Genomic DNA, 15,851 nt, shown 5'->3' on the forward strand with positions numbered 1-15,851 from the left:
TTTTGTTGAAAATAAAATTACATTTATTCTCTAAAAATACTCTAAAAATACTCTAAAAATACAGTTGAATATATCATAATTATTAGAATAATGCCGGTATTATTCTGGAACAGCAAAAACTTTTATAAAACTTATAATAATATTTTATTCACATTTTGAACTCGTATGATCTAGAAAGCGAAACACTCACCAAAGTTTATTGCAGTTGTTTTCTGTTATTGAAACGTGAGTAATAATTTGAGAACTGTTTAGTGTATGCGATTACAGACGTTTATTGTACTCTCCAACATATTAGTATTTAATACAAATGTATTAGAATGTACATATGTGAGATATTTTTTTAAAAAATCGGCTGTCAAATGCTGTCCGCCTATTAATACTTACGTTATATTTATATGAAACCTATACTTATTGTAAGTGCTTGTCACCCATGGAAACTCGCGTGATCGCCGTACTTCCTCGGGTGAAAGAAAAATGACGAGTACAGAGCGGTATATCTGAAGTATTAATTTATTTATAACCGATACTTATTGCAGAAATGAAAACACTTTCCAAGAAAAGCTTCCTCGAGAAATTCAGATCACTGTAGTGCCAAGAAGAATAGTTTCTTTATGAAGTATGGAACCCAGCAGGGAACATTATTATGATATCAGTAAAAGGTATCTGACATTAATCGGTCAGTGGCCTTATCAAAAACCGAAAGAGAGTTTGTTTTTCCTGATCCTTATTCTTTTTTTTGATGTCAGTATTCTCGTTACACAGGTAATTTTAACTATCGTCGGATCTTTTTTTTTTTTGTAATTAAACTTATACGTGAGTGCAATCACATTTTTCAGGCGGCAAGATTTTTCGTATGCAATAACATGCAGTGTATCTTTGAAACTTTACCTCCACACTTGCTGGCAGCGATTATTCCAGTGAAAATTTTCACGTATCAATTTAATAATCAGAAAGTACGTTTTATTATTACATATGGTATCGACATTCTAATTTTAATCCATAGTTTCAATTCAATTTCTTTGTAAGATCTTAGACTTTGTTGATATTGTAACCGTTAAAGATATTGCATCCGTATGTCAAATATATGGATGATGTTTCTAGATTAAAGATCTTACAGATCGCTTATCTATAGATTGGAATATGCTCGAAACTAAAACAGAACGCGATATTATGAGAAGATATGCCGAAAATGGCAGATGGTACGTGTTAATATACAGCTGTGAGTAATTTCTTTCTGATTTTAATTCAGACTAAAGAAATTTATTATTTGTTATAAGTAGACTGCGGGTATTTATGCAAAATACTTGACTGAATATTTTGTATAAAATGCATATTTTGCATAAATTGCATATTTACAGATGGCAATCTCAACCTTTTTACTTTACTTTTTAATAACTCTTTAACGAACGACGATCGACTGCTAAAACTGTCCGATGGTTAATATTCAGTTAAGTATTTTACATAAATATATCCGCAGTTTAGTTATAAAATAACTGTTGTACCAGTAAGTGGATTGTTAGTCACATGATCCAATTATTGGACGAAATGACAAAATTTTAAATAAAGAACAAAAAAAAATAAAAAAAATAAAGAACAAAGAATATTATTTGTATGCAAAATTTTTATATAAATGTGCATATGAATAAAAATTTATTTTTTAGGAAGAATACCGATTACTCGTTTAAAAATTAAAATTATAACACGGTTATTTGTAAATATATAAATAATATCACACACAATGTGTAGATACTATATAATGTTCAAGAAAATTTAGTAAGTACGTATATTTATAGAGTCGATGTATGCATTAACGTAAAATTTTAGCAAAAATATCAACTGACTAAAAATATCTGCTATTCCTAATAAACATATTTATTTACTAAACAATATACTACACTTGCTACAACATATTAATAAAAGCATGATGCAAGTTATCAATCGTCACATCAATAAAAATATCATTTTAATAAATGCATATACTAATTATTTTCATTCTGGTATATCCTGTTCTCTTAAAAGACTATTTGAGTTATTATGGAATTTTCTATAAAGGAATTTATTTTTTATCACAGTTCATCATGTGTTCTTATTTTTATATAAATAAATACACGCGTGTATCCACATGTACATACATATTTCAATCTGTATATGTATTTATTTATAATTTGATTTTAATATAATTAATAATATTTTAATATAGTTAATAATATTGTTTTATTATAATTTTGTAAAATAAAGTTTAAACATTTTTTTAGCTTATAAAAAAAGCTTTTTATTACACTTCTCAGGGTCATGTCACAACATATGTCAAGGTTATCGGATCTGCTTCCGTTATTATTAATATTAACTCAAATTTATTTAGAGTCATATATGTATATCATTAAAATCTTAACATTTAAAGTTTTTGTCATTTTGTCAATATAATTGGGTTATACATAGCCATTAACTGGTACATTTATATATTACATATATTATATAATTTAAAAAATATGAATGAAAAGGAAAAAATTCTGATGAAAAATCGATGCATTATAAGAAGAAGAAAGTGCGAAACAATTTTAACAATCGAATGTTTATTTAACAAATAAGGAATTTAATTTAAATTTTTAATCGGATCGATTAATTCTGTTCTTATTACAGCGTATGTATACATATCTACCATTTCATTTACTACAACCTCTCTCATGCCACGCATCTTGGATGTCATAGATCCCTTGAATACTTCTCGTCCTGTAATGATGCCATATCCAGCATACTATTTCGTTGATGAAAATCAATATTTTCACTACATTTTTCTCCATATGATAATTTGCTCTACCATATGTTTAACTGGCTTAATCGCACACGATTGCATGTTTTTTACTTACATCGAACACATTTGCGGCCTTTTTGCCATCGTTAGGTAATGATTGTTTATACAAAAAGCAAAATTACATTTTTTATAGCTTGAAGATAAATAATATTTTACCAAGAAGTAAATGATAGTTTTAGCTTATGTACGTTCATTTGGAAGAGACTGAAATTAATTCTCAAAAATTCTCATAACAATGTTATGTTGCATAAATACTTGCAGATACAGATTTGAGCATGTATCATATAAACGTAGTAATATGGAAAAAAATATGATTGATTGTACGGATTACATATATTACAAAAACATTGTAATTTCGATTCATGTTCATCGAAAGACCTTGCAGTGAGTACGTAATAATGTCGTAGCTCATTTTTCTTTTATTAATCCCAATAAATTAATTAATTAGAATAATCTTTACTAAATCATAATAAGGAATTTTGATTTAATTTTTATTTAAATGTTTAAGTCGTCTCATCAATATCGTATTTTTAGATTTGCTAAACTTCTCGAAGATACTTTCTCGATATCATTTGCTGTGCAAATCCTGTTAGTTACGATCTGCTTGAGCATTACTTTGGTACAAGTGAGTCATAAATAGATGAATATAAGAATTCCGTAACACACATAACGCAGAACTAAAACAGGGCCTTACCTTCCTCGCGTTCAAGCTCTCGTCTCAGCTGCACGATTCAGCGGAAGCGATGAGATATTTTGTCTTCATTATGGCTCAATTGTTTCACTTGTTCTGCTTTAGCTTCCAAGGACAAAAACTGATAAATCATAGTCTCGAAACTTGCGACAACATGTAAGAGATTGAATTGGAAATTAATTAGCTTTATATAATTAATAATATGTATATAAAAAGAAAATACTTGGTCGGTATAAAAGATGTACTTTCTATAGAATTACTTACAAAAACTTTATTTCTTAGAGCAATTTATTATTTATTACGTATATTTTTTTATGTATAACGATGATTTTGTATAGATATCATAGCTCATGGTATAAAATACCTGTGAAGGAACAGCGATTGCTCTTGTTCGTGATGAGAAAAAGCATCGAAGCTTGTACCTTAACCGCCGGCAAAATATATGTGTTTTCGCTAGAAAATTTTACAATGGTAAAAAATAATGACAAATATTACTAAAATACATAGATTAAATAATTAAATATATAGATTAAAAAAGACATATAAAATCTTTAAATGTTCCCATTAGATCGTGCAAAGTTCGATGTCGTACTTTACATTACTGTCATCCTTTAACGTGTCATAATCGATACCTGACGATTAAACCAGCGAAATATTCATGTAGTGAAATATTCATGAAAAAAGTTTTGCAGAAGTATAATATTACAAATTATATATTGAATAAAATAATATATATATTTGTTATTATTTATTGAGCTTAAATTATTGAAATTTTATTTTGTTATCGATATCAATCAAAAAGATTTTCGTTTCGATTTTTTACACAACCTTAACATACATATTTCCGTAAAAAAAAATTAAAAAGGAAGAGCATATCATCATTCTTGGTACTAAGAAATTGGTAATGTTTGATCGCCATTCTCTCGTGCTAATTATTTCCGTAAGAGGATAGAGCGTGAATATTGCACGTCAGAGACAATCTACAAGACACATGTATGATAGTCATCATAGCTTTTATCTTGCAGCTAAATGTACAGACGTACAGTAGGAACTTATTTTCTTCATGGACATTCCTATCGATATGTTTCTGGGAAAAAAAATCGCCTCGTTCATCGACAGACAACTATTTGTGTCCATTTTTTACGAGACATAGAAGATTGCTACGTTAAAGGTTTCCGCATATATTTATATAATATATTCTCTCTTCATGCCTGATAAAATATTAATTCGTTTCTCATAACAAGACCAGAAATTTAGTCGACTGCGTGCCACCGAAGGCGAAACACTGTTTTGAAAATTATGGAATCGGCGCAGAAATATTATGGGATTAATGTTACAAAAAAATTGCTGTTACTCGCCGGCCAATAGCCTTATCAAGAAAAGGGAATGAGATTGTTCCGAATGAGCTTGTTGACTATAGCCGTTGTTTCGCTGATCGCTCCACAGGTTCCAGAGTTTTTCGTACCCAAGCAGAACAACAAATTATATCAAAATTATGTCAAAATGACTCCAAAATGATCACTAAAAGTCACTTTTCAATTATTTACTTTAACGTAATTTTGTTGTTCTACCTGAGTAACATTTCTATCACGTATTCATATTAATTCTAATCTAATAATCAATAGAATGCATAAAAAAGTTAATTACAGTACGATATGCAATGTTGTCTACATCTGTTAAATTCACTTTGGATATAATTCAGAACATAAATTCAGGATAGAATTTTGTGTACGATACTTTAGACTTTCGTGGATATTTTTTGTTTAAAGAAGCTACTTGGTTTGCGGGTTATCTTTGTGTCTTGATACATCGTTAAATACCATCGTTTCAGTATCCTGATACAATATCAGGATTCTTGCTCTAATGAAGTAAACTTCAATGTTCACGTAACGACACTTGACATTTAATGATGTATAAAACTACGGAGATAATCCGTATACCGCGCAGCTCTTCCTTGAATTCTGTTTATGACTTTATGAAATCTATATGTTATATATCTAAATATATATCTATATATCTAATGATATATATCTAAATATATATATATATCTATATATCTATATAAAGTATATAAAATGCACTTTGAAGTGGCATACACCCAAGGAACATATAATATAATCAAATCAAGAGAAAGTCAAAATGATTTTATTTTGACGTCACAAAAGTCAAAAAACGATGATTTTTTATTACAAAATTTGACTGTTTATTGACATTAAGAATCAAATTCTTGGGTAAAAATTATAAATAAATGACATAGAAAATCTGTAATGTAAGTAAATAGAATTTTATTCTGTGAAAATGGTCGCAAATTAGAATTTAAGATGAGAATTAAAATTAATACAATATCTTTTAAAGATGTGCTGTAATAACGATATTTTTAGGTGGCCAAACTTATTCAATGCGATGGAAATACACGATGTATTCTATTAACGATACCAGCGCTTATGTTGATGATTATGATTCTGGTGAAACTGTATACGTGCCACTTTAATAGAAGAAAAGTATATCGAAATTTATATTATATATTGCTCAAAAAATCATTATTCGAATTTTTATTATTATTCGCGATCGCGGTCTTTTATGATCGTCGGTGGACTGTCCGATGAGATTTAACATTGAGAGTATTTCTAGATAAAAATTCTCACTGATCATCTGGTTAGCGACTGGGAAAAGTTGAAGAGCGCAGAGGAGTACGAAATTATGAAAACTTATCGCCGCGAACGCGAGATTGCTTTCTTTGGCATATTGTTGTAAGGATAAATCGTTCGATTATTCTCATTTTTATTTTAACTAATAATGGATAATTATTTTTTTTGGTACAGTATATTATTACATAATTTCCGGTACGTTTATATCAATTAGCCTTATATCAGCCCATAATGAATGTCATATTACCTCTTAATGAATCCCGACCCATATTTATGCCTTATGAGGCTTATTACTACGTAGACGGCGAAAAATATTTCTTCTATATTTTCTTCCACGCTCTCGTTAGCTTAGAGATATCTTTAACAGCAATAGTCGCGCACGATTGCATGCTTCTGGTTTACATCGAACACGTTTGCAGCATCTTCGCTGTGGCTGGGTAAGAATGTGTGGTGCTTTCCATTTATTGATACAAATTGACAAAAGCATCATTCGTCTTTCTTAACATTCAGTGAGTAACAAAGATAGAACGATATCGTTAGATAATAGAACTTTTATCGACTTGTGTCACCAAATGGAAAACATCTTATCATTCATAAAATGTTATTTCTCTACTATTCTGTTAATTGCATCTAATTGAAGGAGCGGAATTATCTATTTTAGGTTTAGATTTGAGACTTTATCACGTTATGATCACGACATAATGAATAAAAATCTAGACGACGTATATGATCGGAAGATCGCAGACTCTGTATACGCACACCAGCGAGCTTTATGGTGAGACTGCAATATTTAATTAAAACATGTGCAATGTGTCCGCTAAAGCCGAGAATAACTTACGTATTAATAAGATCGAGTGCATATAAACTTGTATTCGAAAATGCTTTATTAAAAAATTATAAACTTTTAATTTATGAACAGAATGCATTTATCATTATTTCTGATACAATAAAAATATTCGAAAGAGTTCAATAGTCGTTGGATGAATAATTTGACAAATGGAAGCTTGCATTTTTTCAGGAGAGAGAGAGGGAGAGAGAGAAAATTTTCAAATATTTATATTTATTTAATTAATTATTTACTGATAATATTAGTTGTTACAATAGTTATAATAAATGTTAAAAAAATTTTCTTCTAAATTATAAATCTTTAGGGTACCCCTTATAAAAAAACAACAAGTAATTAATGACGTATATCACAACATTTATTTACTGTAGGTTTGCGAAGCTTCTTGAAAATACTTTCTACATTGCCTTCGGCATACAAATAATGATAGTTACCATTACGATGAGCATTTCCTTGCTACAAGTACGTATCTATTTATTGCAATTCAACTTGTGGTACTCGCACTTTTTGAGATAGATTCGTGTCACGTTGTCGCTCGCATTTGCATGCTTAATATCAGGAGAGATTAAAATATTGTATTTATCGCCTTCGAGATTGCGTTGCAAATAGAAGAAATTGCGGAAACGATGAGATACACGGCATTCGTCATTAGTCAACTGGTTCATTTGTTCTGCTATAGTCTGCAAGGCCAGAAATTGATAGATCACAGCTTACAAATGCGCAACAAAATGTAAGATGACAATTTGATTTTTACAAATTATAAATGGAAATTAAACCTATGAGAATAAATCAATTAATAGAAATAATCCTATTTTAATAATTTTTATTTTATGTTATTAAATTAAAGCTCGATGATTTTTGAGACACAAAATTGCAGATATAATTGTTCCTGGTACAATATATACCCGCGAAATCGCAAAGATTGCTTCTGTACGTGATGCAAAGGAGCATGCAACCGAATTTTTTGAGTGCCGGCAAAATTTTTGTCTTTTCTCTAAAGAGCTTCACCACGGTAAAAATTATTTTTGCATGTTACATTTTATTACGACATTCTTTTAAAATTTTTGAAGTCTAAAAATGCTTTTCTTTTAAAGGTTGTAAAGTCTTCTGTGTCATATTTTATCGTACTTGCGTCTTTCCAGTAATTAATGATCAATATGTAATTCGGATAGTATTATTGTGCATTTTGTGCAATCACAATTATATTATAGTAGTAAATATTGTGTGATTAAAATAATAAATACATTTTTGATGCATGCGAGTTACCTACACTATTAAATCGTTGTTAAATATAATTTAAAATCTCATTGTTTCACAGAGAGTTACAAGTTATGAAGAAATATTTAATATGCACAAATTGAAAATCAAGAAATATGTTCTCTTTTTTTCCGAGCTGCCGAACTGCGTAGATCAATTTTTATGAGAAAGAACATGAGATTCCTCTTACATTCCTTGTGCAATATTTAGAATAGGAACATCTTTTTTTATAGCTTTATAATATATTAAATATTTTTTTAAGTAAGATATGTAAAGGGAGATTTTTATGAAAATTACTTTTTCAAAATATTGTTGACGTGATTAAATAAAGGCATTTTTACCGTGAATTTTATGTATAATGAAATATCTTGATTATTTTTGGAGATATACTTAAAAAGCCGTTGTACACATGAAGAATGATAATAGATTTAATTATAAAAATATCTATTATAAAAAAACGATATCCAGCATATTAAAATAATCAAATAAATAACATCTATACATTTATCATATATCAAGTTTTGCGTTTTGCGTGCTCCCATTTTCGTGTGATGTCAGTAATAAATTAAATTGACAAGTCACCATGTAACACTTTTCCATATATTGGAAGTGTGCATTAATTTTAGGGGATTTTTTGATGAAAATACGGCTTTATTGTAAAAAAATGGTTACAAATTGATCATCCAAAATATTGTCTATCACTAGCCACTACTTTTTCTCATCTTTCTGGTAATAGATGGATTTCACATCGAAAGAACGACACATCTTTTGAGACTATCCACGAATTGACCCATTTTTTGGTATCTTTATGAGAATGAAAGCACTGCTCAGACAGGCCACGAGTCATCAATTGAAATAGATGATAATCGGAAGAAGCAATATCTGAAGAATACGGCGGGTGAGTTTGGCGCCATGAATATTCGACTTTGTCGTTGATGGTTCGCCTAGCCTGCGCCGTGATTTTTTGCGCTTCGGATTATCGTAGAGTATCCATTTTTCATCACCCGTCACGATACGATGCAAAAAACTTTTTCTTTTGTGTCTTTGGAGCAACAATTCACAGGTTATTTTACGCCTTTTGACATTCCTTGATTTCAACTCGTACGGCACCCAATTTCCTTGCTTTTGAATCATTCAGAATGATCTTTAAAAGTCTCGTTAATCGATCAACATTTGATGATTCTGTAAGTTCTTCTTGCGTTTGACTCGGGTCTTGATCGAGTAAAGCTTCCACTTCCTTATCTTCAAACTTTTTTCGGCTGACCTGGACGTTCCTCGTCCTCCATGTCAAAATCACCTTTTTTTATAGCGTTGAAACCAGTACTCACATATTGAAATCGATGGAGTATAATCACCATAAGCTTCCGACAGCATTCGTTGACTTTCGTACTTTTTTTCAAATGGAAGCAAAAAAGCAAAGCTTCTGACAAATTGCATTTTATTGGCACAAAATTCGATACTCAATGCTCAAAAAAATAATGTTTACACTTCGGCAAAATGACGCATACTGAAAACTAAAGCCACATAATGGCAATGTTGTAGACGACCTGGGTTTCAAACGCATGCGCGTCCAATATAGCTTCAGTAATGTATCCAATAAATGAGAATGGATTGAAATGAATTGAAATGGATTCAGATTTTCAGAAATATTGATTCACGAATGTTAAAATGAATGCTTTTCAATTCTGAATGCATTTTTATTCATTTATAGGAATTGCATGGAGAATATCTCTATGTCTTTCAATCTAAAAATAATATTAGCTTTTTTTGTGCATGCAAATACAATTGTGAACACTGTTCAATTCAAAATTTTGAATAGGAAATGCAGTTTTTCAATCCAATTGCATCCAATTGAATCCAATTGAATCCAATTAAATTCAAAAGAAAGTATTCGCTATTTTTTCTAAAGCATTCGAATAGAAAAAAAATTTCAATCCATTCTAATCCATTCTCGTTTGCTGGATATGTAAAATATATTAAAATTTTCAACATTTTTGAAAAAATTTTACATAGACGACTAATGATCTATTTACTAGTAACCGGTTACTGAAGTTATATTGGACGCGATCTGAAACCTCTAACAACATTGCATGATGCTTTGAATATGAAAGTAGCAACAATATGGCCCGATGCGATAGTATTAGTTACGCCATTTCTTAAAAATCCTTTAAAATTAATGCACACTCCCATATAATTGAAAAAATAAAACTACACTCGTCAGAGTTTAATATTGTCGATTTTTATCTGTCGCGAATAGTAACTCGAAGACTTGAACTATTCAGTAGGAGTTATAAAATATACTTATCGTATTCTTCAGCGTATTCGTATCCTCGTAATTCAGACAGTAGAGAATTTCTCAAAGTCAGCTATCAAACGCTGTCCACTCACGCCTATCATTAGTACTTATGTTATACTTCTGCCAGATATATACTTATCGTAAATGTCTGTCGCTCGAGTTATGCAATTATGCAATTATGCATGGAAAGAACATGAATGTATAGAACAATATCTAAAATATTGATTTATTTATAACTGACACATATCATGAGAAAAAGCTCTTTCGAGGGAAGTCTCGAATTCGCGACACAATTCATGACTACTTCTTTGTGAAGTATGGAACATAATAGAGATTATTATTACGATATTAGTAAGTGGTATCTGATGTTAGTCGGCCAATGGCCTTATCAGAAGTTAAAAGAAAGTTTGTCTTTCTTGATTTTTATACTCCTTCTTGATGCTTCTGCACTTGTCACACAGGTAATGTAAACATAATCGAGATCTTTATTTCAGAAAAGAAAAAAATTAATGTAACAGTTTATTAAGATTCTGCGCCGATTCGAATAATCTTTTTGTTAATTAAAATTACAAATAGATATAATCGCATTTTTCAGATAGCAAAATTTGTCGTATGCGATAACGCGCAGTGTATTTATGAAACTTTACCACCACATATGTTGACAGTGATGATTCTGGTGAAAATTTTCACATATCAATTTAACAGCCGAAAAGTATGTTCAATGAATGGTGTCGACATTTCTAATTTTAAGCCACAGACATGAATAGTTCCTTTGCAAAAGAGATCTTCTTGAGGAAATTTTATATATTTGTTGAGAATATTGCATCTGAGGTATCGAGTATATCGCTGATGTTTGTAGATTAAAGATCTCACAGATCGCTTATTCGTAGACTGGGATATGCTCGAAACTGTGGAAGAACACAACATTATGAGAAAATATGCTCAAAACGGCAGATGGTACGCGCTCATATATGGCTGTACGTAATTACTTGATTTTAATTAAGAAATGGAAGAAAAATTCATTTCCTTATGCAATTAAAAAAATAAAGATAATATATTTTCTTTTACACTTGGGAGTTTAAATTAATTAAAAACATTAAGTTAATTAAAATATTCCAAGGTAATTATAAAAAGAAGCGATCAATACTTTATAATATCAATGTATAACATCAAAGTATAAAAGATGTATATTGCACAGAAAAGAACTTTTATATTTTATAAAAAAAAATTCTTGAAACAGTTAGCGCGAACTGAAAATATTTGAATGTACAATTTTATTTTGTTTACACAAATAATAAATATTATACATATAATAAAAAATATTGAGACATTCTGTCAAACACTTTATTCGACAGAATAGAAATATGTATTTAATAGGTATTAAGGGGGGGAGGGAGTTCTGACGAAATATTACACATATTTATAAAAATAAAATATTTTCAACATCCTAATTCTTAATCAAAAAATAATTCTTTAAAATAAACTCATTTTGATAAATTTTGTCTTTGTATGTTTTTTTTTGCAGCGTATGTTTATGTGTCTACTATTTCATTTACAACAACCTCTCTCGTGCCACGCATTTTGGATATTGTATTTCCATTGAATACTTCCCGTCCTGTAATGTTAGCGTATCCAGCATACTATTTTGTTGACGAAAATCAGTATTTCTACTATATTTTTCTCCATATGTTAATTACCAGCAGCATGTGTATGACCGGATTAATCGCACATGATAGCATGTTTTTTATTTACGTCGAACACATCTGCGGCCTTTTCGCCGTCGTTGGGTAATGATTATTTATATCGAAAAGAAGATCTCTTCTAGTTAGAAGATAAATAAAATTTTCTGTAGGAGTAAATGTAATGTAACAATAGTTTTAGCTTTTGTATGTTACTTGGAAGAGAGTAGAAGTTAATTTTCAAAAACTCTCTAATAATGTTGTTTTGCGCGAATACTTGCAGATTTAGATTTGAAAATGTGTCACACAAACGTAGTAATATGGAAAAAAATCTAATCGATTGTCTGAATGACGGGTATCACAGAAACGTCGTTTTTTCAATTCGCGCTCATCGAAAAGTTTTACGGTGAGTGTGTAATAATATTATAACATATTTTTCTTTTAATCTCAATGCTATTTAATTAGAATGATCTTTGATAATCTATACTTTTGTTTGATTGTTATTTAGATATTTAGGATGTGTTCCGAGAGTGCGTTTTCAGTGCATTTCCTTATTTTTCAATAAATGATGAAGACAGAAAGATGTATTTTTAAAGATGCACTTTTGGAACACAGCCTTTTATTTGTAGACATTAGTAGACATCGAATTCTTATGCAATATTTTTTTTTAGCAAGTAAATCGGAAAGTAACATAAAAGTAGAAATTTGCCTTATTAAAAAAGCATTCTAAAAATGCATATTTATTTATGCATATTGTGCAAATTTGCATATTTTGTGCATGTTTGTATAAAAATCCGATGTCTAGTCATTAGTATCGCATTGTTACTCTAGATTTGCAAAACTTCTCGAAGATACCTTTTCGATATCGTTTGCTGTGCAACTCTTGATCGTTACAATTGGCTTGAGCATTACCTTAGTACAAGTGAGTGTTAGTTACGTATATAAAATAGACAAATATTCTAGAATTCTGTGATGTAAAAACTAAAATAGGATTATCTTATATTTCTCGCATTCAAGCTGTCGATGCAGTTACATGACTTAGCAGAAGCAATGAGATATTTCGTCTTTATTATTGCTCAATTGTTTCATTTGTTCTGCTTAAGCTTCCAAGGACAAAAACTGATCAGTCATAGCCTCGAAACTTGCGACAAAATGTAAGAAGCAATATTAACTCGGGAGATACTCACATGGAGTATTTTTATATTCAACGACAAAAATTAAGAATTTAGAAAATAATTATGAATTATTGTATTTCATAGATTGTTGTATTTTTAAGATATTTTTTTATGATATTTTTTATGATATTTATTATTATTTCTTTTTATGGTATTTATTCATTACGAATCTTTAAATATGCAATTCCTTTGAAATCCATAATAAAAAAGTTCCTTATAATCTTTATTTATTTTTTTTTTAAATAAATTCATAATAATCTATTTAACGTACTTATTTCATTTAACATTTGTTTTTTTTTCTATCTTTAGAAAATTGATTAAATCTATATTTATAATCTATTCTTCTAAAATACTAAATAAAAAAAAACAATCAATAATATACACAATATGTTGTTAATAATAATTTTATAATTTTATTTTGGAATATAAAAACACTTTATGCAGTTGTTTACGTAAAAAAATTATGTGACTATTCCCAGGTTAAGTAAAAAATGAATTAACTGTTTGATTGATATATTAAACATAAAAAAATATTTATAAAAATTCCCTGCAATCAATAAATTATATTCTTATTTATCATTTTGTAAATATAATAATAGTAATGATAGTATAATTTTATAGATTTCGAGGTTCGTGGTTTACAATACCCGTGAAGGAACAAAAACTGCTCATGTTTGTGATGAGAAAAAGTATCGAAGCTAATGTCTTAACCGCTGGAAAGATTTACGTATTTTCCCTAGAAAATTTTACAGCGGTAAAACAATGAATATAACAAACGTCATAAAAATATGTAAATAAAAAAAATATATAAAATCTTATTTTCATTTAGGTCGTGCAAAGTTCGATGTCGTACTTTACGTTACTATCGTCCTTCGACATGTCATGATCGATACCTAACGATTATGACAGCATGTAGTAAAATATCCCTGAAGCGTAATATATAATATATTTCCACAGTAATATATAATATTACAATTTATACAATGATTGAAATAATGTTTATATTTGCTATTATTTAAAATAAAATAAAAATAATACAATTTTATAAAAATAATACAATTTATTAATTATGTCTCTATCGATAATTTCTGAATAACCGGAAAGTTTTCTCTATCGATTTTCCTCGAAATCTTAAAATATTCACGATACGTAGAAGTATGCAAAAGATAATAGAAATACTCATTTTATTTTGAGCCATACGTGCTTTCCGGAGGGAATTTGTAAAACAAGCTGTTTTTATTAATGGAACTGCATTGTCAAAAAAGGAGGATATATTACCTATATATGTTCATAAAATCCATTAGAACAGAAATCTGGATAGAACATTGCGCGATATGCACAAAGTTGTGTTGTAAGAGTTATTTATGTCTATGTTACCTTCCAAAAAAGATTTTTTTATTTAGATCTCATATTGAAGGATAAGCACAAATGCAAAATTAGATAAAAAAGTACGAAATTAATTGTCTTTGTATTGTCGAAGATACTACACTGTAATTATAAGTGTTATCGAAACCAACAGCAATCATCATGACATTGTCTATAGTATCATCGTCTTACCTACACGTAATTGTATCAGAAACTGGAAACAAAGACATTCTGCGTTGCTCTAGTAAGTATAATCTCGCAGGTAAATACATATACCGTCCGAAAGGAAACTGTTCAGTACAATTCAATGTGATTTCCAAACGTCTACCATATGTTCCAGCGCGTACTCAATACACCCTCGTAATTCCAACCATATTTCTGAAAAGATCAGCTGTTTACTTGCATCTGCTATTAATATTTGTTATATTTACATGAAACATATTGTGTGCCTTCCAACAAGCGACACAGTGCGACACAGTGATCATGTCATCTTTGTTTAACATTGGCAAACAATAAGGATGTAATGGTCCATTGTGTCACACCGTATTATTTGTGTCGCTTGTTGGAAGGCATACATACTTAGAGAAAGTGCCTGTCAGTTAAGAAAAGCCACGTGATCGTTTTAAAATGTGCACCCCGACAATGGGAAGAGAGCGGCGGAAAGGAGGATCTGAAATATTAATTTACTTATAACCGACCCTTATTGCGGAAAAAAATACTTTCCGGGAGAAGTTTTGAAATTCAGACGACATTACAGTGCCGAGGAGACCGTTTTATGAAGTACTTATGAAGTATGGGAATCAGGAGAAGTTACTATTACGATATCAATAAAAAATACCTTACGTTAGTCGGTCAGTGGCCTTATCAGAAGCCGAAAGAAAAACTAATTTACTTTACAATTATAATGATACTTGCAGTCTCTTCAGTCATTCCACAGGTAACATTAATTATTGTCAAGAATTTTTTTTGAGAGAAGAAAGAAACGGTAGAAATTTGTTAAAATTCTGCGCTGGTTAAAATTCCAAATCGCTCATCACGAATCTTTGGATTGATGACGTGATCAGAAGCAAATATATAATAAAAA

At 29.7% G+C, this 15,851-nt stretch overlaps 3 protein-coding genes, 2 long non-coding RNA genes and 1 pseudogene across 26 annotated transcripts in view; 4 read left to right on the forward strand and 2 right to left on the reverse strand.

Moving 5' to 3' along the window:
• LOC147909175 (uncharacterized) overlaps positions 1-15,851 on the reverse strand; it is a 27,390-nt gene continuing 11,539 nt past the window's right edge. For 6 of the 16 annotated variants that reach the window (XR_015545700.1, XR_015545690.1, XR_015545686.1 and 3 more), the window contains exons 9-13: positions 14,960-15,145; positions 11,196-11,456; positions 3,868-3,956; positions 3,507-3,646; positions 1-497 (exon numbers count right to left, since the gene is read on the reverse strand). This is a non-coding gene — a long non-coding RNA (uncharacterized LOC147909175). Of the gene's footprint in view, positions 498-2,572; positions 2,731-3,506; positions 3,647-3,867; positions 3,957-7,194; positions 7,676-10,941; positions 11,032-11,195; positions 11,457-14,680; positions 14,780-14,959; positions 15,146-15,851 lie in introns of those variants that run through there. The other 10 variants (XR_015545688.1, XR_015545696.1, XR_015545692.1 and 7 more) reach the window with 10 other exon arrangements.
• Positions 497-5,938, forward strand: LOC105154561 (odorant receptor 22c-like). 5 transcript variants are annotated; one of them, XM_087407860.1, is made up of 10 exons: positions 497-762; positions 837-953; positions 1,102-1,219; positions 2,641-2,902; positions 3,074-3,196; positions 3,347-3,437; positions 3,523-3,659; positions 3,842-3,974; positions 4,529-4,674; positions 4,748-4,836. In XM_087407860.1, exons 1-9 carry the CDS (start codon positions 619-621, stop codon positions 4,670-4,672), a joined length of 1,269 nt encoding a protein of 422 aa, XP_087263986.1. In that variant the 5' UTR covers positions 497-618; the 3' UTR covers positions 4,673-4,674; positions 4,748-4,836. The 5 variants fall into 5 exon arrangements, with proteins under 5 accessions (XP_087263986.1, XP_087263987.1, XP_087263985.1 ...); XM_087407861.1 differs by having other exon boundaries at positions 4,753-4,834; XM_087407859.1 differs by having other exon boundaries at positions 4,529-5,938.
• LOC147909176 (odorant receptor 9a-like) lies at positions 4,803-8,140 on the forward strand (annotated as a pseudogene). The gene is made up of 9 exons (XR_015545684.1): positions 4,803-4,949; positions 5,885-6,004; positions 6,135-6,253; positions 6,326-6,588; positions 6,813-6,926; positions 7,367-7,457; positions 7,589-7,725; positions 7,873-8,007; positions 8,066-8,140. The product of XR_015545684.1 is annotated as an odorant receptor 9a-like (transcript).
• Positions 8,015-9,589, reverse strand: LOC147909177 (uncharacterized). Its single transcript, XR_015545707.1, has 2 exons — positions 8,594-9,589; positions 8,015-8,485 (listed from the first exon to the last, which is right to left on the reverse strand). It is a non-coding gene; the product is annotated as an uncharacterized LOC147909177 (long non-coding RNA).
• LOC105154598 (odorant receptor 33a-like) lies at positions 9,625-14,674 on the forward strand. Of its 2 annotated transcripts, none has more exons than XM_087407866.1 (9): positions 9,625-11,009; positions 11,144-11,260; positions 11,408-11,525; positions 12,074-12,335; positions 12,511-12,633; positions 13,059-13,149; positions 13,218-13,381; positions 14,024-14,156; positions 14,232-14,674. In XM_087407866.1, the coding sequence occupies exons 1-9, from the start codon at positions 10,866-10,868 to the stop codon at positions 14,286-14,288; spliced, it is 1,209 nt and encodes a 402-aa protein (XP_087263992.1). In that variant the 5' UTR covers positions 9,625-10,865; the 3' UTR covers positions 14,289-14,674. The 2 variants fall into 2 exon arrangements, with proteins under 2 accessions (XP_087263992.1, XP_087263993.1); XM_087407867.1 differs by having other exon boundaries at positions 9,627-11,009; positions 13,245-13,381.
• The window catches only part of LOC105154566 (odorant receptor 9a-like), a 4,652-nt gene continuing 3,962 nt past the window's right edge, over positions 15,162-15,851 (forward strand). The window contains exon 1 of the mRNA XM_087407871.1: positions 15,162-15,704. Within this exon, the coding sequence (XP_087263997.1) occupies positions 15,561-15,704 (144 nt within the window). The 5' untranslated portion in view covers positions 15,162-15,560. The remainder of the gene's footprint in view (positions 15,705-15,851) is intronic.

The sequence above is a fragment of the Acromyrmex echinatior genome, chromosome 7, assembly GCF_024713525.1.
Source record: "Acromyrmex echinatior isolate Ae372 chromosome 7, ASM2471352v2, whole genome shotgun sequence".
NCBI classification, from domain to species: domain Eukaryota; kingdom Metazoa; phylum Arthropoda; class Insecta; order Hymenoptera; family Formicidae; genus Acromyrmex; species Acromyrmex echinatior.